We start from the raw sequence: 22,428 nt of genomic DNA, 5'->3' as shown, positions 1-22,428 counted from the left end.
ATGCTGTAAAACACGGACAGCACAAATGTCAAAGTAAATTTACGCATGGTCCCTTTAAGGAAATCAGCTGATGACGCGTCATCATGTGACGTCATCAGACCCGCTTCCTTCAATTGGCCGGCAAACGCGCTGGGCGGGCTTAACAAGCCCAATCAGGGGAAATTCATTTTGGACAGAGGGCTGGAGCCAACAGTGGGGCCGGGACCCGTCACCGACGTCGCCCACCATGGACCCGCTGAGGTTGGTAAAATCCAGCCCTATATTTGGTTTATTTGTTTAACTGACTGTTGATAGAGCTGAAGAAAATAATTTGTGGTAAAAACATGCCTAAATATTTCAGAGTACAAAGGAAATTTATTACACTACTAGTTCATCCTCTGTGGCTTTTCTCACCTACTTAAATAAAATGTGTGTTTCTCTTACTGAAGCAACCTTTTCTGTTCCTTCCCATTCCCCAATACTTCTTAATGCATTCTCTTTCTGTTTGCCTTCCACTGTGTGGTTCTCGCACACTTTTTTCACTGTAGTGTCCATTTGTGCCCGATTATTTTTCTAACTATTACTCGCTGTAAATCTGCCCTTTGTTTAGTCTCCCTCCCAATCTTTAAGTATTGTTCACACATGTTCTTTTACTGATGTAGTCAATTTCTATGTCTTGCCTTTGTACGCAAGGACAAAGGTTGCCAATAGGTACTGGGTCAGCGGTCGCTATGAGGATTCGGTGAGTATATTTAAAAAAAACTAGAAAATTAATAGTTAAGCAACTGATCTCCACATTTTCCTCTGCGTTAGTTTTAATGAAGTTGTAAATTTGTTTAGAAGTATGTTTACAAAGTAATTAAAGCTAATACATATATTGCGACCAAATCTCCCTTAAAGCAAATAGCTTTTGATAACGGCACGCACAAGGTCATTCGTCGCAAATGTACATTTATAGGAGAGAAAGAGAGAGGTGCTTTAAGTTCTTTTGGCAAAAAAAAGTTGTGTTACAACTGACCAAGTGTGAATCAGCAAGGTGAAACAGGACAGCGAATCAAATCCTCCATTCATGTGATGGCGATGGGAGAAAAGCTGAAACAGTACCTCGAGGAGTACAGAGTGACAACTAAACACAGCTTTGCAATACAAGGATGCAGATTTCAGAGCAGCTGATACAAAAATTACACTCGCTATCTATTTTTCACCGACCCTTTCTGCAGGGTATACATGAAGAAGGGCATGCAGTCAGTTTGTACTATGAAGTTATCAGCTTGCAATACTCATATCCATGGGACCATGTCACCCAGAAATAGCTCTGGCAGTGTAAATTGGTTTGTTACTGATTTTGTCAGTTGATTACACCCATTTCACATCTCTGAGCTACGAAAAGTGAACGGCCGTTCGAATTTAAACCTATTTCATGATGCAGCTGTTTTTCTTCGGCATTTATATTCTGGACAAATTGCCAAAGGTGGAACAGCTTTGATTCAAATTTTTAAAAAACTGTTATAAAGTGCACTTTTCAGTCAGGAGATGCATTACTGGCAGGATAGAATTCGAGCTGGAACACTGAAATCACAATGCAGACATTCAAGGGCCCACTCACCTTTTGATAGTTATGAAGTAAAGCCCAAAGAGCTGAGGCTCCCACAGTCTGAACTACAGGATTGTCATTTTCTAGAGAAGCAGCAAATATTGACACAGTTTTATCTGGGGACAGAAGAGGAAAAAGAACACAGTGATTACCCTTTCACACGCAGCGGTCTTCCCAATTTATGGTCACGTGCCTGGAAACTACCAGAAGCCAACATCAGCACATTAGACAGATTCAGTACCAAACAATTATTTTAAACTAACTGTCTTCAATTATAAGTAAAGCTTGCTAGTGCTGATCATTGGGGAATTACATTTCGCATTGTATTGGCTAAATAGACATTGTGCAGTTACTTGTTTTGACAATCTGCCGTACTTAGCCTTATAAACAAGCTTCTAAACCACAGAAGCTTCCTCTTAAGAAGATTAAGAAAAGTTTGCATGATAGAGGAAGGGAAAATTCTAACGATACTAGCATTTATGCAGCACTTCATTGCATTGTAATGTCTTGAAACACAATGAATTACTTCTGGAGTTCAGTGACTCATGGGCAAAATCATGCAAACAGTATAACATTTAAAATATCCGACTAGGATCTTGGTTTCTGTGATTTTCTTTTTTCACATCACTTATTCTTTGCTTTGTGCAGGAAAACAAACAAGTTTGTCAAAGTCAGAATAGAAAAATTGAAAGTAAAATCTAAAGCCATTAGTAAAACTCTCACTTCACAATCATTACCATGTTAATCTCTGAAATGTAAAACTCCACCAAACACGAAAGGTTGAAGACAAACAAATATAGTTAACGGTCAGTGCCTATAGGGAAGAGTGCAACCAGATTTTATTACAAGTCAAAAATAAAATATTACGGATGCTGGAAATCTGAGATATAAACAGAGAATGCTGGAAACACTCAGCAGGTCAGACAGCATCAGTGGAGAGAGAAACAGAGTTAACAACCCCGATATTTACGGGGAGGCGGGGGATGGTGCAGGAGAGCGCAGGGAAAACCCGGCAAAGCCGGGGATGTGGAGGTCCTGCCAAATCGACAAGCTGCTTGGCTGCCGGGTGGGAAAACCAGCGGCAGGAGGCCGCAGCCAGGGACCCTTGGGGACATAGGCAGAAAGAGGGATGAGGTCCTGCAGGCAGACTATAGGGAGCTAGGAAAGAGATTAAAAAACAGGACCTCAAAAAGGTAGTAATCTCCGGATTACTCCCGGTGCCACGTGCTTGTGAGTACAGGAATAGGAGGATAGAACAGATGAATGCGTGGCTGGAGAGATGGTGCAGGAGGGAGGGCTTCAGATTCCTGAGGCATTGGGACCATTTCTGGGGAAGGTGGGACCTGTACAAGCCGGACGGGTTACACCTCAACAGAGCCGGAACCAATATTCTCACAGGGAGGTTTGTTAGTGCTGTTGGGGAGGGTTTAAACTAACTTGGCAGGGGGATGGGCACCAGCATATAGGAGTAGAAAAGAGGAATAAGGTGCATAAAAGAGTGAGTGTTGGATAGTACTAGAGAAGGAAGTAGTACTAGAGGCGGAAGTAGTATCATATTAGAGAGGAGCAGACTAAGAAAGACTACGAAAAATTCAAAAATGAATTTAGAATGCATGTACGTAAACGCACAAAGTGTGGTGAATAAGGTTGGTGAGCTACAAGCACAATTTGCCGTGTGGCAATATGATGTTGTGGCAATAACGGAAATGTGGCTTAAAAATGGTGAGGACTGGGCACTTAATATTCAAGGGTACAAGGTGTTCAGAAAAGATAGGGAAGGAAAAAAGGGAGGTGGGGTGGCAGTGCTGATTATGGAAGACCTTGTAGTGTTGGAAAGGGAGGATGCTCTTGAGGGAACAAGGACAGAATCCATTTGGTTAGAGTTGAGGAGCAAAAAGGGTATGATCACACGATTGGGGGTATTCTACAGGTCTCCAAATAGTGAGAGTGAGGTAGAGGAGAAAATCTGCAGGGAAATCGCAGAGATATGCAAGAGCTATAGAGTGGTGATATTGGGGGACTTTAATTACCAAAATATCGATTGGGATAATGCTAGGGTAAAGGGAAAGGAGGGGGAGGAATTTCTGAAATGTGTTCAGGCGAATTTCCTTGACCAGTATGTTCTTGGCCCAACTAGGAAGGAGGCATTGCTGGATCTGGTGCTGGGGAATGAGGTGGGCCAGGTCGACCAAGTGTCTGTGGGAGAACACTTGGGTGCGAGTGATCATCGTATCATAAGATTTAGATTAGCAATGGAGAGGAACAAGGAACAATCTAGAGTGGAACTTCTAAACTGGAATAGGGCTAACTTCAATGGGATGCGAAAGGATCTAGCCAGGGTAAAATGGAACCAAAGACTGACAGGAAAAACTGTAATGGAACAATGGGTGATCTTTAAGGAGGAGATGTTCCAAGTACAGGCTAGGTACATTTCAACAAGAGGGAAGGGTAAGGGAACCAAAGCAAGGGCTCCCTAGATGACGAGGGAGATAGAGAAGATGATGAAACAAAAAAAGAGGGTGTATGATGTCAGGTGACTTCTTCAAGGGAGAACCAGACCAAATACAATAAGTTGAGAGGGGATGTGAAGATGAAAATAAGATTGGCAAAGAGAGAATATGAGAGTAGAATGGTGGTTAACATAAAAGGGAACCCAAAAATCTTCCACCGGCATGTAAACAGTAAGTGGGTAGTAAGAGGCGGGATGGGCCTATTAGGGACAAAGAAGGTGATATATGCTTAGAGGCATAGGGCAAGGCCAGGATACTCAATGAGTACTTTGTATCGGTGTTTACTAAGGAGGTGGATGCTGACAAAATATCAGTAGAAGTGGAAAAGGTAGAAGCAATGGAAGGGGTGAAAACTGATAGACAGGATGTATTAGAAAGGCTGGGTATACTTAGGGTGGACAAGTCACCTGGTCCAGATGGCTTGTATCCCAGGTTGCTAAGGGAATTGGGGGAGGAGATAGCGGAAGGGCTTGCCATAATTTTCCAATCTTCCCTAGATGTGGGGGAGGTGCCTGAGGATTGGAAAGTGGCAAATGTGACACCATTGTTCAATAAAGGGTGTAAGGACAATCTACTAACTACAGGCCGGTCAATTTAACATCAGTGGTGGGTAAAGTTTTAGAAACAATAATCAAGGAAAAAATTAACGGGCACTTGGAGAGGTTTAAGCTAATTAAGGAGAGCCAACACAGATTTGTAAAAGGCAGATTGTGTTTGACTAATCTAATTGAATCTTTTGATGAAGTAACAGGGAGGATTGATGAAGGGAATGCAATGGATGTTGTCTGCATAGATTTTCGGAAGGTGTTTGACAAAGTACCACATAGAAGGCTGGTTAACAAAATTGAGGCTCATGGAATAGGTGGGTCAGTGGCAGCTTGGATAAGGAATTGGCTTAAGGACAGAAAACAACGAGTTGTGGTAAATGGCTATTTTTCAGACTGGAGGATGGTAGACAGTGGTGTTCCCCAAGGGTCAGTGCTGGGGCCACTGCTTTTTTTGATATATATAAATGACTTGGATATTGGAATACAGAGTAGAATTTCTAAATTTGCCGATGACACCAAACTTGGGGGTATGGCAAACAGTGAGGATGATACCAATCGACTGGACCAGAACATAGAAAGGCTAGCAGAATGGGCAGACAAGTGGCAAATGGAATTTAATACAGAGAAGCGTGAGGTGATGCATTTTGGCAGAAGGAACAGGGGGAGGCAATATACACTTAATGGCACTGTTTTAAAGAGTGTGCAGAGACAGAGGGATCTGGGAGTTAATGTGCATAGGTCCCTGAAGGTGGCGGGACATATTGAGAGAGTGGTTAACAAAGCATATGGGATCTTGGGCTTCATAAATAGAGGTATTGAGTACAAAAGTAGAGAGGTTATGCTGAACCGTTATAAATCGCTGGTTAGGCCACAACTGGAGTATTGCATCTGGTTCTGGTCACCACACTTCAGGAAAGATATGAAGGCCCTTGAGAGGGTGCAGAGGAGGTTTACCAGATTGGTTCCTGGGATGGGAGATCTTAGCTACAAGGACAGGTTGGAGAAGCTGGATTTGTTTTCATTAGAGCAAAGGAGGTTGAAGGGTGATTGGATAGAGGTGTACAAGATTATGACGGGTTTGGATAGGCTAGACGGAGAAAAGCTGTTCCCACTAGTTGATGGTACAAGGACTAGTGGACACAGAATCAAGGTTTTGGGCAAGAGATACAGGGGGGATGTGAGGAAAAACATTTTGACGCAGTGAGTGGTGAGGACCTGGAGTTCGCTGCTGACGGAAGTGGTTAAAGCAGAGACACTCAATGTTTTCAAGGGGAGGCTGGATAGGCACTTTAGGGAAATAAACTTGCAGGGCTACGGGGATAGAGCGGGGGAATGGGACTGACTGGATTGCTCTACAGAGAGCCGGCACGGACTCGATGGGCCGAATGGCCTCCTTCTGTGCTGTTATGACTCTATCTTGAGTGCAATCTCAGAAAATGACACCACAAACTGGGAGTCTGGAAACAAACTGCAGGAAAAGAGACTGCATTATTTTTTCCACTCAGAAATAAATAATTACTAAAAACATTTTTATAAGGGGTTCAAGGTACAGGTGCACTATCCCTTATCCGAAACCCTTGGGACCAGATGTTTTTCGGAATTCGGAATTTTTCGGATTTCAGAATGGTATTCAGAATCAGTATGTAACACCCTAGCGGGGGTCTGGGCAGCACCCCGTAAGCAAACACATTAATATTTCTGCAGCGAACCTTATGAATATTCACACTGAGTGGGATAAATAAAGACTATAAATAGTATTACAGTTTATTTGTACAGTAGTTATTTGGTAAATTAAATAGTGGGATAAATATAGACCATAAATGCTCTAGTTACGCTCCACGAAAAAACTTTCGGTTTTCAGAGGTTTTCGAATTTCGGAATTGCGGATAAGGGATAGTCTACCTGTATTAAGATTCCTCCAGCAATGTGGTTTTATAGAATGCTATCCTGGAGGATTCTTTTAAAGGGGCATAGCAGGAAAATCAGAGGGATGCCTATTAGAATCATAGAGCACAGGAGGAGGTCATTCAGCCCATCGTGCCTGTGCTGGCTCTTTGAAAGAGCTGTCCAATTAGTCCCATTCCCCTGCTCTTTCCCCACAGCCCTGCAATTCTTTCCCGTGTCTAGAATCTATTGTGATATATTCTGTATTAATGTTATTGAGAATGTATCGTTCATTTTTTGACATTTGTATTTCCCCATAGTAGTTAGAGTGCAACGGAGTGTAAAGAATTTTGTTTACTTTTAGGAACTTTTGTTGACCATTCATTATCAAGACATTTCTAAAGGTTGCGATGGATAATTACGAACTTAAACTCAAAGAGAATCTTAATCGGGCCTTCTAAAGTAATTTCCCACGGCCTTGATGGAGTGTCTCGAGTCTGTAGCATGGTCGCTACAAATCTGGCCTGTCCCTTTCAAGGTCACCACCCAGGTACCCTCTGGAGGGAAATGGTCAAAAATAGGTCTTTAAGTCAGAGTTTAATTTCCAATTGGTGAGGGAAGTTTGCGCATTGTTCGTGCTTGTAAATTTGCAGTTCCTGCACAGAAAAAAAGTAACACCTTCTTTTGACACATTGAGGTGTGATGCCCAAAGTGTGACAGATGCTCACAAAACTACTCTATAACTAAAAGTTATTATACACATAAACCACTACTTTCAGAGTGAAACCAAGGGCAATACATTAATTTAAAACAGGTTTGAAAGCAATTTAGTTATCCTCCATACATTCACAAACCAGTAAAATAGGATAACCAGGTCAAAGTGTAAAATTTAAAATTGCTTACCGTTAGCTAGAACCTTTGGCTTGTTAGCAGGATTGAAGCAAATATTATGAAGAACAAGAAGGGCAGTGGGCTGGTTGTTCTTGTGCTTGTGCTGGGACATTGCGGTCAATAGCTCCAAACTCCCATTCATCTTCAGAATCATCTGCTGTCCCTCATCGCCAAAAGACATATTCAGCAGTAGTTTCAGCCAAAGCATGGCCAAAATGCTTAGGGGTTTTCCTGCTGCCTTTGGTAATGGCAGCGCAAGGAAATTATGCAAGAAATTGCTCTATAATAAAGATCAGAAGCAGGGAATGAGCTAATGACCTCATACTGAGTACAAAGCAAAGCGGCACTGATATCAACGTCCAATGTTGCCTGCTTAGTAGACTATGGGGTGTTGGTTTTACAGACGTGTCTGCTGAGTGACCACCTTCCAATCCAAAGTTCGAATTGGAAGCTGATCCAAGCAGAGTAATAGACTTGTTTATTGCATTTTTATGTTGAGCAGAAAACTTTCAATTCAAAGTGCATTTATGCAAGTAAATTGATGCTCTGTAGTTTTTCATCTCTTACCAAATTAAAAGAAATGTTTGTTTAAATTACTAGCATTCCCGCTAACAGCTGACATTTTAGCTCTTTAGTGAGCTCAGCTGATATTCACTCTGGCTCAGTCAGCACGGCGCTCCACGTAAAACATGGGAATTAGCATTCTTTTTATACCTGGGTACCACTCCAAATCTGTCAATCATTTTCAAACTCAATACAAGGCAAGTATGTAGCTGGAAAAGATTGAAAGCTTTTGTCCTTTCAGTTCCTCCTTTGAGTACCTATCACAACGTCCTGATCTCCTGGCCATCATTCAGCCAGGAATGACGATAAATAAATGTCAATACAGGATTAATATTCACGTTTCAAGTGCTCATTCTTGCTTTCTGCAGCATCCAGGCTAGCCATTGGCTTCGGTCCCCGCCACAAACTCCGTTCCCTAGCCAACGACTCCATCCCTCTCCCTGGCAACTATCTGAGGCTGAACCAGACTGTTCGCCACCTTGGTATCATATTTGACCCCGAAATGAACTCCTGGCCACATATCCGCGCCATAACTAAGACCGCCTATTTCCACCTCTGTAACATCGCCCGACTCTGCCCCTGCCTCCGCTCATCTGCTGCTGAAACCCTCATCCATGCCTTTGTTACTTCTAGACTTGACTATTCCAACGCACTCCTGGCTGGCCTCTGCCACCCCCACCCCCCCATCCCCAGATATCTGCGCTCCTCTAATTCTGCCCTCTTGAGCATCCCTGATTTTAATTGCTCAACCATTGGCGGTCGTGCCTTCAGCTGCCAAGGCCTTAAGCTCTGCAATTCCCTTCCTAAACTTCTTCCCCTTTAAGACGTTCCTTAAAACCTACCACTTTGACCAAGCTTTTGGTCATCTGCCCTAATTTCTCCTTATGTGGCTCGGTGTCAGATTTTGTTTTACAGTATAATGCTCCTGTGAAGCGCCTTGGGACATTTTACCATGCTAAAAGTGCTATATAAATAAAAGTTATTGTTGTTGTAATTCACAGGGTGTTACTAACCTTTTGCAACACACCTTTACACTCATGGGACATGACCAAGTTGGAGAGCACAGCAAATGCCATTTGTTGTATGGTACTGTTGTCGTGTGTCTTCTGCAAGGCTTGCTTCATGATCATATGCACCAGAGAGTTACCTGCCAGACCTCTTTGAGAAGCATGAGAAACCAGTGATGCTCCGCTTCCACAGCACAAGGAAGCACATGCTGAAAGATACCAATTTGGAAAAATGTGCGAGACTTCAGTGTTCAATTTTAGATGGATTACATATGAACATGGCACATCTGTAACTAACATGAAATGTGTTAACGAAATATGCTAAATCTTCTGCAATCACTCTTTTCTGGACTTAAATTTTGGTTAAAAAGCAGGGAGAACAATAATTAATTGCATCACAAAATATAATCATCCTAATAAAGAAATTCTTTAGTTAAAAGTTAAGCATGCGAAAATATCAACACATAGGCAGGAGTGTATTCTGGTTGTCATATTATAAAAAGGATATAGAGGCACTGGAAAGGGTGCAAAAAAGATTTACAAGGGTGATACCAGAAATCTGAGGTTATACCTATCAGGAAAAGATGAACAGGCTGGTTCTCTTTTCTCTTGAAAAGAGAAGGCTGAGGGGTGACCTAATAGAGGTCTTGAAAATTGTGAAATGTTTTGATAGAGTAGACACAGAGTGGTTGATTTTCAGTGTGCCGTGAGGCGGGCTTTTAGGCGTGCGGGGGGCTAAAATCCCGAATTCGGGGGTCCCGACACCATCCCGCCCAAAACCCGCCTCCATGTAAGTTTCAAAGGAGGCGGGTACCCGCCCCGCACTGGGACCCGCCGACCCGAGGCGGGAAGGGATTAGTGCCAATTAACTGCCTGTTAACAGGTAGTTAACAGGCAGTTTTTAGCCTAATCCCTATTTTGAAGGTTGTCGTGTGGGATTCCCGACGGCTCCAAACCACGCCAAGTTCGAAGAGTCGGGCCGTCGGGTTGAAGGACTTGGAGGGGTCGAGATGTCGGTGTTCAGGTGAGTGATGGGTGCATGAGTGCAAAGGTAAGTGTGTTTGGTGTGTCTAAAGAAGTTTAAATTACCTGTACTTACCTTTACAGCCTTCCTTCCTCTAGGTTTCGGGAGTCCATCAATCAGCCGGCATAGAAAGCAGAATGGCCGCGAGCTGTCAAAAGTGACAGCCTGCAGCTTTCTGTGCCGGTGAGATTTCTAACTGAGTCTGCATAGAAGGACTCAGGTTAGAAGTAAGACTGTCAGTTGACAGCTTCAAAACAGCTGTGAAACACTGATATTTCATCTGTCAACACGTCTTCACAGATGAAATTTCAGTCTGTGACGTCACCTGTTGCCGGGTGGCCCTTAATTGGCCTGCTGAGCCCACTGGGCGGGTTCAACAAGGTCAATCAAGTTAAAATCGCATGGATTGGCCGCATCTCAATGGAGGCGGGACTACAACCCGGAAGTTGTAGTCCTGCCTCCTTCCCGACTTCTGAATGAAAATCCAGCCCAGAGAGTGTGTTTCCACTTGTGGGGAAAAGCAAAACTAGAGGCCATCAATATAAGATAGTCACCAAGAAATTAAATAGGGAGTTTAGAAGAAACTTCTTTACCAAAGAGTGCTGAGAATGTGGAACTCGCTACCACAGAGAGTGGTTGAAGCGAATAGTATAGATGCATTTAAGGGGCGATTAGAGAAGCATATGAGGAAGAAGGGAATAGAGGGTTATGCTGACAGATTTAGATGAGGAAAGACGGGAGGAGACTCGAGTGGAGCATAAACGCCGGCATGGACTGGTTGGGCCGAATGGCCTATTTCTGTGCCGTATAGCCTGTGTAATCCTACGTATTACGAAGATGTAAAACAGAGATGTCCAATAACATTATAAGTTGAGTATGTTCAGTAGCATTACTTAAACCCAAAAATGCATTTCATCCTGGTTACAAACCAGTTTATTGGTTATTTGTCACAATACATACAGCTGGAGTTTGTGGGACTGTGTTTTTGTGCAGGCAGTGTCATGGTGGATAGCAAAATGCAGTTGAGCTGCTATGTTATTGGCAACTAATGAAGAACAGTGTCACATTCAAACCCATTATCCAGATTGCTCAGCTCTACATATCTGGAACCCTACAATAATTTTACACCATTGTCATTGTAATCATGTGACAAATGAATCACAACCCAGAAAGAGAGTGCGACAAAGCACTCAACAAAAATCCACAAAAAAAACCGATAACCATAATGGATCAGACTTCAACTTTCATTTTGCTAGTCTCAAACCTTCTCTCAGAAATAAGAGAGAGTTCACAAATACCAGCAGAAAAAATAAGTGTAGCCCAACTGATATGTTCAGAGAAACCATGTGCTAAGCACACACATGAAAATGTTGTCATAGGAACAGGAGTAGGCTATTCAGTCCCTTGAGCCTGTTCCGCCATTCGTAGTCCATGGTTGATCTGCACCTGTTACTCGCCTTTGATCTCTATCCATTGGTTCCCTTATTTAACAAAAATCTGTCAATCTTAGCCTTCAAAATTTCAATTGACCTAGCATCCACAACTTTTTGGGGGGAGAGAATTCCAGATTTCCACTGCCCTTTGTGTGGAAAAAGTGCTTCCTGATTTCACTCATGAATGGCCTAACTCTAATTTTAAGATTGTGCCCCCTTCTTCTGGATTCCGTTACAAGAAATAGTTTTTGTATATTTACACTATCAAATCTTTTTATCATCTTAAGCACCTCAATTAGATTACCCCTCAACCTTCAAAACTCAAGGGAATAAAAGCCAATTTTATGCAACCTGTCTTCATAATTTAACCCTTTAAACTCAGGTATCATTCTGGTGAATTGGCACAATACCCCTTTTAAGGCCAATATATTTATCCGAGGTTCGGTGCCCAAGATTGAATGCTGTACTCCAGATGGAGTCTGACTAAGGCTCTGTAAAACTGCAGCATCATTTCCTCACTTTTAAAATCCATCCCCCTTGAGATAAAGGCCAACATTCCATTAGTCTTTTTGATTACTTTTTGTACCTGTGCACTAGCTTTTAGTGATCTGTGTATATGGACACCAAAATTCCTTTGCTCCTCCACAGTTCCTAGACTCCCACCATTAAGAAAATATTCCAATTTGTCTTTCTTAGATCCAAAGTGGTTGACCTCATACTTCCCCTACATTGAACTCCATCCGCCATAGTATTCCCCAATTACTTAGTCTGTCTAGGTCCCTTTGTAACTTCCTGCTCCCATCCACACAACTTACTGTGCCTCCTAACTTAGTGTTATTTGCAAACTTGGATATACAACTCTCTATTCCTTCATCCAAGTCATTGAGATGTATATGGTGAAAAGCTGAGGCCCCAGTACAGATCCTCGGGGAAACATCATTTGTCACATCCTGCTAATTAGAGTACATTCCCTTTATCCCTACTCTGTCTCCTAAGCCCTAACCAAGTTCAAACCTCTACATTGGGGAGACCAAACGCAGATTGGGCGGCCGCTTTGGGGAACACCTCTGTTCAGTCCGTAAGGGTGACCCTGAGCTTCCGGTCGCCTGTCACTTTAATTCTCCACTTCACTCCCACTCTGATCTCTCCGTCCTCGGCCTATTACATTGTTCTAATGAAGCTCAACGTAAGCTCGAGGAACAGCACCTCATATTTCAATTAGGCACTTTACAGCCGGCCGGACTCAACATCGAGTTCAACAATTTCAGATAATAATCCCTGCCCCCATTTTTCATGCAGTATGATTTTGCCATTCCCATTTGCAACATTTTCACAGCATGTTCTTTCAATTCCCCCCCCCCGCCGCCCCCCCCGCCCCCTCCCCCCCTCCTCCCCGCACCCCCCTCCCTCCCCCCCTCCCCCTCCCTCCCCCCCTCCTGTTAAAAACGCTATATAAATGCAAGTTGTTGTTGTAATTGCCTTGAAATCTAGGTTACATGCCCAGGATATTGAACAGAACAACCTTTCGATGAATAATTTTAGCTACTGGAATTATCTCATGATTTTATAAGATCGCTCTCCCTCTTTGATAAGGAGTAACGTATCATAACATCAGACGTTGTAATGGGGTTAAACTATTAAGTAACAAAAGATAGCTATGAATAATTAACAGATTATAAACTTTGTAACAGTAGAAATTATTTTGTTTAACTCCTCAATCTAAATGCTAAGTTCTTCTTTTGTAAATAACTTTTCCATCCAGTGTTTCTTTTCATCTTGTATTTTTACCACTGCAGGAGCTGTGCCAGTTTCAACTCTATCTCCTGGAAATTCCAAACTGACTCAAGGATTTAAATAGCTGCAGCTTTTTAAACATCCTCGAAAACAGTACATGTGAAGTCCGGCATTTGAGTAACTGTTGACCATATGCTTGGTGTGGCCATCTGCCACGGCTGAATCATTTGTCACAGTGTTTGAGGTTAAGGGCTTCAAATAGCTTACAAAACTGGACTTAGAACCACTGACTAAATTTAAAAAAAAGTCAGCCCAAGTCAAGAAAAAACATTTTATTTTTAAACACGTATGTAAAAACGTGTAAATATATCAGCCCTGAATTTGCGGTCGGAGTATGCCTCCGACCCGCAAAATATTTCCAAACTTACCTCCTGGCTTCACAGCTACGGAGAATTCGGGTGTCGGGCCTCCAGGAGTGCGCCTGCATAAAGGCCCACGGATCCCAGGGACGCAGGCGGTTCGGAAGCATCCCTGGGATCACATGGGCCAGGTCCTCCAATGAGAAAGGAGGATTCCATTGCAGTCATATCCGAGCGGAGTCCCCTAATGACAGGCAGTGGAATCTCCAAATTTATAAACAATTCTAATAAATATAAATGTTCTGATTTTCAAATTTAGTAAGTCCCTTAGTTAACCAAATACAATAAAAGCTAATTATTTGCATAAACTAATTTTAAGTGTTAGTAAAGCATTTTTATTTAAAATTTTTAAATTTAAGATGTTAACCTTTACACTGGTGAAAGCAGGCCCTATATCTGCTTTTACCAGGCGTAAGAGTTTCGTGGGCATTTGCTAGGCAGTAGTTGGGCAAATAACACAATTCTGCGCCAGCGAAAGTGATTTCTCAGTCGGTTCGGTAGATCTGTCAAGGCGTACCTTGACAGATCAGAAGTCCCGGGTTTTCGCACATGCGCAGCGCATGCAGAAACCCGGAACATGCGGGGCCCAAACAGAAGGATTAGAACGGCGTAGGCTACTGTTGAAGACACCGTCAATTCTGGCCCATTATCTATAACTATTCTAAGAACAACTGGAAAAACTACTGAGTTCAAAACACAGTAATTGGAAGTGACATGACAAACCACTTCCCATCTACTCCTAATCAAAGGATAGAATTTCCATAGCTGTCCAGTTATGTAAGTTCACACACCAAATTTCATTGATATACAGGTTTGTTTTTTTTAAAAACAGAAGTTGGTAGTCCAATCAGTTTTGTTTAGATTGAATAAGCAAGTATAATTGTGAGTTGGAATATTTATCAGCTTGGTGAACTTTTTGATTGTTAACAGACCACAACAGCTTGCCGTTGACTGAAGTGGCATTCACTTGTGGACATCTGTCTCAGTGAGGTATGGTGGAACTTGAGCTTTAGATAAAATGTACTGTGGCACAAAGATGTGAAAATTGATTATTTCTCTCCCCAGTTTACTGACATTCTGAACAATTCCTGGTAAATTATTTGTATTTAACGGTTTACACATTGAGGCTGCTGTTTTAACCATGGGCCTTACCCAATACATTAGCTCTACTCACATGCTGGCAGGTTAGCTGTGTAGACACATAGTAGTTTCAGAGCTGCCAACATCAGTGTGTCATCCATTAAAAGCCAGGGCCAAAGTGAATGAACAGCACCCACAAGATGAGCATCAGACGCTGCAAGCTGTAGGAAAGGTGTGGGGGGAGAAAAGGAACCTCTCAGTTCAAACGATTATGCAAACAGTAATTCAGAACTTCCTACCAATGAATGCTTCACTTTGGCAGCAGACTTACTTTGCATTCGACATTGTGATGCAGGCAATTCCTCAGCAACTGCAGCACAGTTTTCAGCTCTCTGGTAAGACTGTCATCCTGTGTGGTCAAAAACATATCAATAGTCTATTAAAATATAATCACGATGAAAAACTAAAAAGCAAGTAACAAATTACACATTGTTATACTTGCTGTTTTATAAACAAAACACGTACACAATTCAACTTGAAAAAAGGTCAACAAAATGATATTATGTGGATTTAAAAAATAAGTCCACAGTGATTAGCTAAAAAGGATTTTTTTTTTAGCACAGAGTCTAATAAGTGGTATGAGTCAGACTGGCACTTCAACAAGAGGAGCACAAGCAAAATCACCCTGGGCTCAAGCAATTTTGGTGTTCAGCATTCAGACAAATAAGATATCTCCTCAGCGATAATGTAAATCAAAACCCCTTCAAACTGGGTTAGCTGTGAATATTTGAACTAGAAAAAGACGTGTCAAAAAGAAAAGCTATCACAGTACATTAGGAATCTTAAAAAAAAATCATTGAACTACTTACAGTATGTTAAGTACAACATCTTAGTGTTTTTGTAGCAGCACTTGGTTCATTCTACTTTTTTCTTGAACAGAAATGTATTTGCTGACTAAATGATTTGCTTATCTAGTCTCCACGCTTACCTTTTTCCTTTGGATTACTTTTCCAGGTCTCAGTGAATCCAAGTTGAATTGTACATAGGTTTGCTTCAGCTGTTCTATACAGCTGTCAACAAGGCCAGCTAAAGAAGGAGGGATAAAAAAGAAACATCATCCAGACTGCAAACTAATTGTCCATGTTTGTTTTATCTCAATCTTGTAAAAGGTTTAGTTTTTATATATTCAGTTATGCTCAATGTATGAAGATTGATTGTTCATGTTTTCAAAATATGGAAATTCTTACCACTTTTGCAAAAAATTACCTCGACTATATTTCCAATGTTGATCATAAATTAGAATTAATGGTGATGTACAGAACCACTGTATTTGTTTATTATGAGAATACATTATGAAATAAACACAACTATTACTTTTCTATTGCAATCTTCAGTATTGAAGAGAATATGTTAAAATTAATTCCCAAAGATAGTTTATTTTGTGGAGTGATTTTTGTGCTCATGGGGGTCAAAGAATGTCATTGTACTGTAATAAACAGTGTCTACTCCCGTCACTCAGTATCAGCGTCAGGAATGGCCACATCAAGTCAAAGCTCCCTATATTCTGCCTCAAGAATAAGCCTTAACCCAACCAGAGAAGAGAGTCGTTCCTCCTGCACGAATGTGGCGTTTTTCCATTTCCCACATCAGTCATATTTACAGCATCACGAAGATTGGAAGACTAAGAACAGGACGGACCATGTGCTAATCCATTGCTCCACCAAGTACTACCACAGGTGTTCTAGAAGTACCCATTTTGCAATGCACTTGTCAAGCAATACCTCGGTCAAACATTAAACCTAAATATTTAAACAGTTTTTCGTTTCAAGTCATGTAGAGTCCCAGGATCTGCACCTTTGTGCCAGCCTGAAGCAAGCTAACTACCCCGCCCCTCCAAAGTAAAGCTGTAGCTCTGTGGGGCCGGTTGGGATGTATGGTGTAGTGATCAATAACATGTCATTCTGTGGTGGGCACTAGGTGGAGCAGTAGAGCTGTATAGAACTGTATGTATAAAACTACACTACCCAGCTGTATAGATATTAAGACTACATTACCCATGAGGTTAGGCTACCCACAAGGCAACAGTCAAGATGGCAGCCTGCACACAGGAGCACACATGGAAGCCTCTACAGATACTGTACCTAGAGAACGTGTACTGAATAAATAACTAGCTAGAAGCTAGCTGTGTTCATAATAAGAATGTCTAGTTATTAATGAACATAACATATGGGAGGGCTTATGTTACATGGAGAATGCAGATCAGTGTAAGAATGACAACGAGCCTACCAGGTAGGTAATGCATATATCTTCACTCTGCATCCTTACACCTTGTTTCTGCATATCGAAGTTGTGCAAAACTAGAAAGAGGAAGTCCTGTGTAGGAGCTACAACACCAGGTACCTGAGCTGATCCACTAAAAGTGCTGCCGTGCAGAGCGGTTAAATCTACATGAGAATGTTTAGTAAATGTGCAACGGTTGTTCCATTTGGCAACCTTGCATATGCTATCATTGGCATCTGACTGAGAGCTCTGGAATAGATGCAATGGTCCTTAACTTGCCCCTGGGCCTTTTCTGTGCAAGATGGTAGTATATAGGATGTAGTTAACCAATCAGATGGCAATCTGCTGCTTGCTAACCAGTTGTCCTTGAGCTCCTGCAGCATAGGAAATTAATAACTGTCAAACATCTACTTAGTGGAAATGACATTCCATTTTCGACTTGTCCCAAGGAGGATAAAACGTCGGGAGAACAATTACCTGATTCAAATTAAATTTGGAAGTAACCTTCAGCTAAATATTTGGGTGATGTACGGATAACCGTAGCTGTCGTAAAGACAGCGGGGTTTGATTGACAGCTGGTTGACGGCTGACGTCATATCCGGGGAGGAGATCCGACGCCATCTTGGCCATGCTTGAAGTACTGTACTAAGAGACACAGAGTCAGGAATGAATAAATGGCACTCCACTACAACTGCTTGGGAGACTCGTAATTACGTTATTAAGATAACATTACAGGTGAGTCCTGAGGATCACTCTAAAGGGAGTGACAAATTAAAATAGAGCTGATTTACAATAAAGACCTGCACATCACTAACTCTACAAACTGAAACAAATGTTAACAATAGTCCAGTTTTTGGTGAAATGAGTTTAAACACAGTTGTTTGAACAGATCTGAATGGTGGATACAGTAACTTTGATGAACCATCAATTGGAAAATAGGGAGGACCTAACTGGACACAATGTTCAAATAGCTAGGTGATCCTTTAACAACACAAATTGAAATAGGCGTTGCAAGACTCAAATAGCATGATCAAATAGAACTGTATTTAAAACTAATGTCGATCAGATACTAAAGCTACTTCAGCATATATGGGATATCACAGGAGCCAAAACTAAATGACAAGTACAACACTACAGAAGATAGAACTAACCAATTCTGTAGAACACTATAAAAGCCAGAACTAACCAAATTAGAACACCACTGCATAACCTTTTTCCATTTTGTGTTATAAGCCCTAACAGTGGATACCCTGTGAGAACTAATCAAAGTAACTGCTACCAAGAGTATAAGGCAATAACAACTTGCACTTCTATCGTGCTTTTAATGAAGAAGAAGGTGATTCATAGATATGCAACTAGACAAAAATGGACACTGAACCCAATGTAGAGGAGATCGCATCGTGAGCAGCGAATACACTATACTAAGTACAAGCAAGAAGTACAAGTAAATTGCTGTTTCACCTGGAAGGGGTGTTTCGGGCCTTGGACAGTGGAAAGGGAGGAGGAAAAAGGGCAGGTGTTGCACCTCCTGCACTTGCACATGAAAATGCTGTGGGAAGGGGAGAGGGTATTGGGGGTGATGGAGGAGTGGACCAGGGTGTCGCGGAGGGAGCGGTCCCATCAGAATGCTGAAAGGGGAGGAGCGGGGATGATGTGTTTGGTGGTGGGATCACGCTGGAGGTGGCGGAAATGGCAGAGGATGATCCGTTGAATAGGAGGCTGGTGGGGTGAAAGGGGAGGACAAGGGGAACCCTATCGTGGTTCTGGGAGGGAGGGGAAGGGGTGAGAGCAGAAGTGCGGGAAATAGAACGGACATGGTCAAGGGCCATGTCAACCACGGTAGAGGGGAATCCTTAGTTAAGGAAAAAGGAAGACTTTATTCACTGTTCATTATGTGGTCTCCTCTACATTGGGGAGACCAAACGCAGACTGGTTGACCACTTTGCAGAACACCTCAGTTCAGTCCAAAAGCGTGACCCCGAGCTTCTGGTCGCCTGTCACTTTCATTCTCTGCTCCACTCCCACTCTGATCTCTTGGCCTCTTACACTGTTCGAATGAAGCTCAACGTAAGTTCGAGGAACAGCACCTTTCGATTAGGCACTTTACAGCCTTCTGGACTCAACATTGAGTTCAACAATTTCAGGCCATAACCTCGACCACCATTTTTTTTCTCTCTCACATGGCAGCTGTTGATAATTCTGCCATTGCCATTTACACCTCATCTAGAGTCACCTTTTGTTTCTTAATTTGTCCCATTACCATCTCCTTTTGCCTTGCAGCATTATCTCTTTTGTCTCTTAATCTCTCCTGCCTTCCATCCTATCACAGACCTTCCCTTTTGTTCTTTCCTCCTCTCCCCACTTTCTCTTCCCCTGCACTTGCTTAAAACTCTGTTACATCTCTAACTTTTTCCAGCTCTGACGAGGGGTCATCGACCTGAAACGTTAACTCTGTTTCTCTCTCTACAGATGCTGCCTGACCTGCTGAGTATTTCCAGCATTTTCTGTTTTTATTTCAGATTTCCAGCATCCGTAGTATTTTGCTTTTGCAGAGAAGACATATTAGGGGGTGGGTGCGGGTGACTAAAAGCTTGGATAAAGACGTTTTAATGATGGTTTTAAGGAGAGGCAGAGGGGTTTAGGGAGGGAATTCCAGAGCATAGGAAATAGACAGCTGAAGGCATGGTCGACAATGGTAGGGTAAAAGGAATGGAGGATGCACAAGGAACTAGATTCAGAGTAATGCAGAGTTCTTGTTTAACTCGAGGAATCTCCAGACACAACAGCGTGGGGGTGGAAAGAGATGGTCTGGCTACGATTGAATAGTTGAGAGTGAAATTAAATAAGGGTAGTCCCACTGAGCTGGACAATGGAGGTGGTATTGGAGGAGGATAGTGTGATTAACCATGTCAAAAGCTGGAGAGAGGTTGAGAAAGCAAGCAAGCAAGACTTGTATTTATATAGCGCCTTTCACGACCACCGGACGTCTCAAAGCGCTGTAAGGTTCGCAAAATTCTACAGATTCCCCCAAACCAAGAAGAGATGAGATTTTTGGACTGTTTAAAAGAATATTGGGCCAAAAGGGGCTTAAAGTTAAAACCCCAGGATTTTGGGTCCAGGCCTGTGGAAGGCTGCGACAAAAGGAGTTGGGATGGGCCCCTGTAGGACAAACAGTTTGAGTATTGGCAAAGGCCAGATTGTCTGGGAATGTTCTGGACCGTCTCAGTCATTCCACATAAAGACAATAGGCCTACGGAAGGACAGTTCCTGCCAAAAACTACAGAGCCATCAAGAACATGAATAATACAGTACATGCCACTGATCAACAAAAGGGACCCTGACCCCAGCAGTCGAGGACAATCGAACAACAGTTTAAACTACTCAGAGAGACATCCAAAAAATACTTCACATAAACCGATTTCGAAGCAATCCCGAAACTAGTTAAAAGTCAATTAAAGATAGATGGGACCAGCCCGAAACTCGATAAAGAATTTAAAACTATTAAAGTTAACGAGCCTACCAAAATTAACAATGAGCCAGTGAAGATTGGGCGGGCAGATAAGCAAGGCCTCAAAACAGTATAATTGAGGCCTGCTTTTACACAGAAAGCAGTACATTTCGGACAGACACAGAAAGAGGCACAGCTCATTCGAAAGACATCAGCCTCGGGACAATCAATCGACGGAAGGACACCAGAAGGAGAATGGAAAGGAATCGCGGCAACCAAGGGCCCCAAGAAACAAACAACCAACAATATTACCAACAACTAGGCAATATTGGGCCACTGCGACCAACAAGAAACCAACCTGGAAGAAACTGAAGATTCGCAAGTTTGTTTCCACTCTACAAGCTAGCCTGACTTACCCCTGGGTAAGATTTAATGCAAAAGACTCTAAACCCTATACCTAACCAAAGGAAATTGGGTACTTACCAGATAAATCCAAATACGCACCCGACCGCATCAGCGGACACACGAAGACTGAAAACCCAACGCAGGTGAAGTCTTCCACCACGTCCGAGGTACGGCAGGCCCCAACCGTCTAAAGAGAACCCCGAAATCGCAAACCTCTACAACTGTCAAGAAAGTCGTTTGGTGAGCATTTCCCTGGTCCTCTGGAATCCAACCTAGTTAGTGTAGTGGGATTAGGAGGGGTGAAGTATTTTGTCTATTGTCATTCTCCCTTGCATATTCCAAAGTGTTCCCCCCTTTTAGAGTAATAAGAATACTGTGTTGTGTATATTTTCCTATCTCAAATAAAAATCCAAGTTCTTTTAACCAACTCAGTTGTCTGTTGCAATTTCATTACAACCCCCAAATGTCTAAAGTCTAGAACCAAGGGAGTGGGAGCGATTCGAACCGCTCAAGGAGTCAGAGGCAAAGCTGACCACACACACCACCTCTTACAGCACTTTACAGCCAATGAAGTACTTTTGGAGTGTAGTCACAGTTGTAATATGGGATACGCGGCAGCCAATTTGCGCACAGCAAGCTCCCACAAACAGCAATGTGATAATGACCAGATAATATGTTTTTGTTATGTTGATTCAGGGATAAATATTGGCCCGGACACTGGGGAGAACTCCCCTGCTGTTCTTCGAAATAGTGCCATGGGATCTTTTATGTCCACCCGAGAGAGCAGACGGGGCCTCGATTTAATGTCTCATCCGAAAGACAGCACCTCTGACAGTGCAGCACTCCCTCAGCACTGCACTGGAGTGTCAGCCTAGATTTATGGGTTCAAGACTCAGAGGCGAGTGTGCTACCCACTGAGCCACAGCTGACACTGAAAAGGACAAGGTGGGACAGTGCTCCACGATCCAAGTCATAAAGGATTTAATTTGTGACCCATTAGGGCTTTTTCAGTGCTGTGACAGGGGTGGAAACCTGATTGGAGAGATCCCAACATAGAGTTGCATGAAAGATGGACTTGGATTTGGGAGGCGACAACATGTTTAAGGACTGTGAAGAAGAAATGGACGTTGGAGATGGGGCAGTAGTTTGTAAGGACAGAAAAATCAAGGGTGGGTTTATTTGAGGAGGTGGCTGATGATGGCTGTTTTGAAATGGAGGGAGACAGTATTTGAGGAGAGGGAACCGTTTGCAAAGTCAGCTAGCATGTGGGCCAGGAAGGGAAGTTGGATGGTCAGCAGCTTAGTGAGAATGGGTTTAAGAAAGCAGGAGGTGGGGTGTCATGGACAAGGTGAGCTCAGAGGAGGCATGAGGGGACATTGGAGAGAAACTGGAGAAAGATGTGGGATCAGGTCCAGGGGAGGAGAGTTTGACTTGGTGGGCAAGGGGGAAGGGGAGGTGCGGCAGAGGCAGCTGAATGGATGGTCTCAATATTAGTGACAAAGACCACCCTGACTAACAGCTTTGAATAATCAGGTCCTCAACTGGAATGACCTCAAGTTCAGATGCAATATTTGACCTCCCCTCCAACTGTGATATTTTGTCAGTGTTCCCCAAACCTTTGCAGCCGA

At 42.7% G+C, this 22,428-nt stretch overlaps 1 protein-coding gene across 1 annotated transcript in view; it reads right to left on the bottom strand.

Annotated features, from left to right (window-relative positions):
* Positions 1-22,428, bottom strand: part of rttn (rotatin) — a 283,502-nt gene that overhangs the window by 4,450 nt on the left and 256,624 nt on the right. The window contains exons 39-44 of the mRNA XM_085993987.1: positions 15,656-15,753; positions 14,999-15,076; positions 14,762-14,888; positions 8,984-9,186; positions 7,419-7,686; positions 1,586-1,689 (exon numbers count right to left, since the gene is read on the bottom strand). Coding sequence (XP_085850113.1) covers positions 1,586-1,689; positions 7,419-7,686; positions 8,984-9,186; positions 14,762-14,888; positions 14,999-15,076; positions 15,656-15,753 — 878 coding nt within the window. The remainder of the gene's footprint in view (positions 1-1,585; positions 1,690-7,418; positions 7,687-8,983; positions 9,187-14,761; positions 14,889-14,998; positions 15,077-15,655; positions 15,754-22,428) is intronic.

This window comes from Somniosus microcephalus, chromosome 7, assembly GCF_052327205.1.
Source record: "Somniosus microcephalus isolate GS21.2 chromosome 7, FLI_Smic_1.0, whole genome shotgun sequence".
NCBI classification, from domain to species: domain Eukaryota; kingdom Metazoa; phylum Chordata; class Chondrichthyes; order Squaliformes; family Somniosidae; genus Somniosus; species Somniosus microcephalus.
Note: the sequence above shows the minus strand (reverse complement) of the source record. Positions and strands in the feature narration are given on the sequence as shown.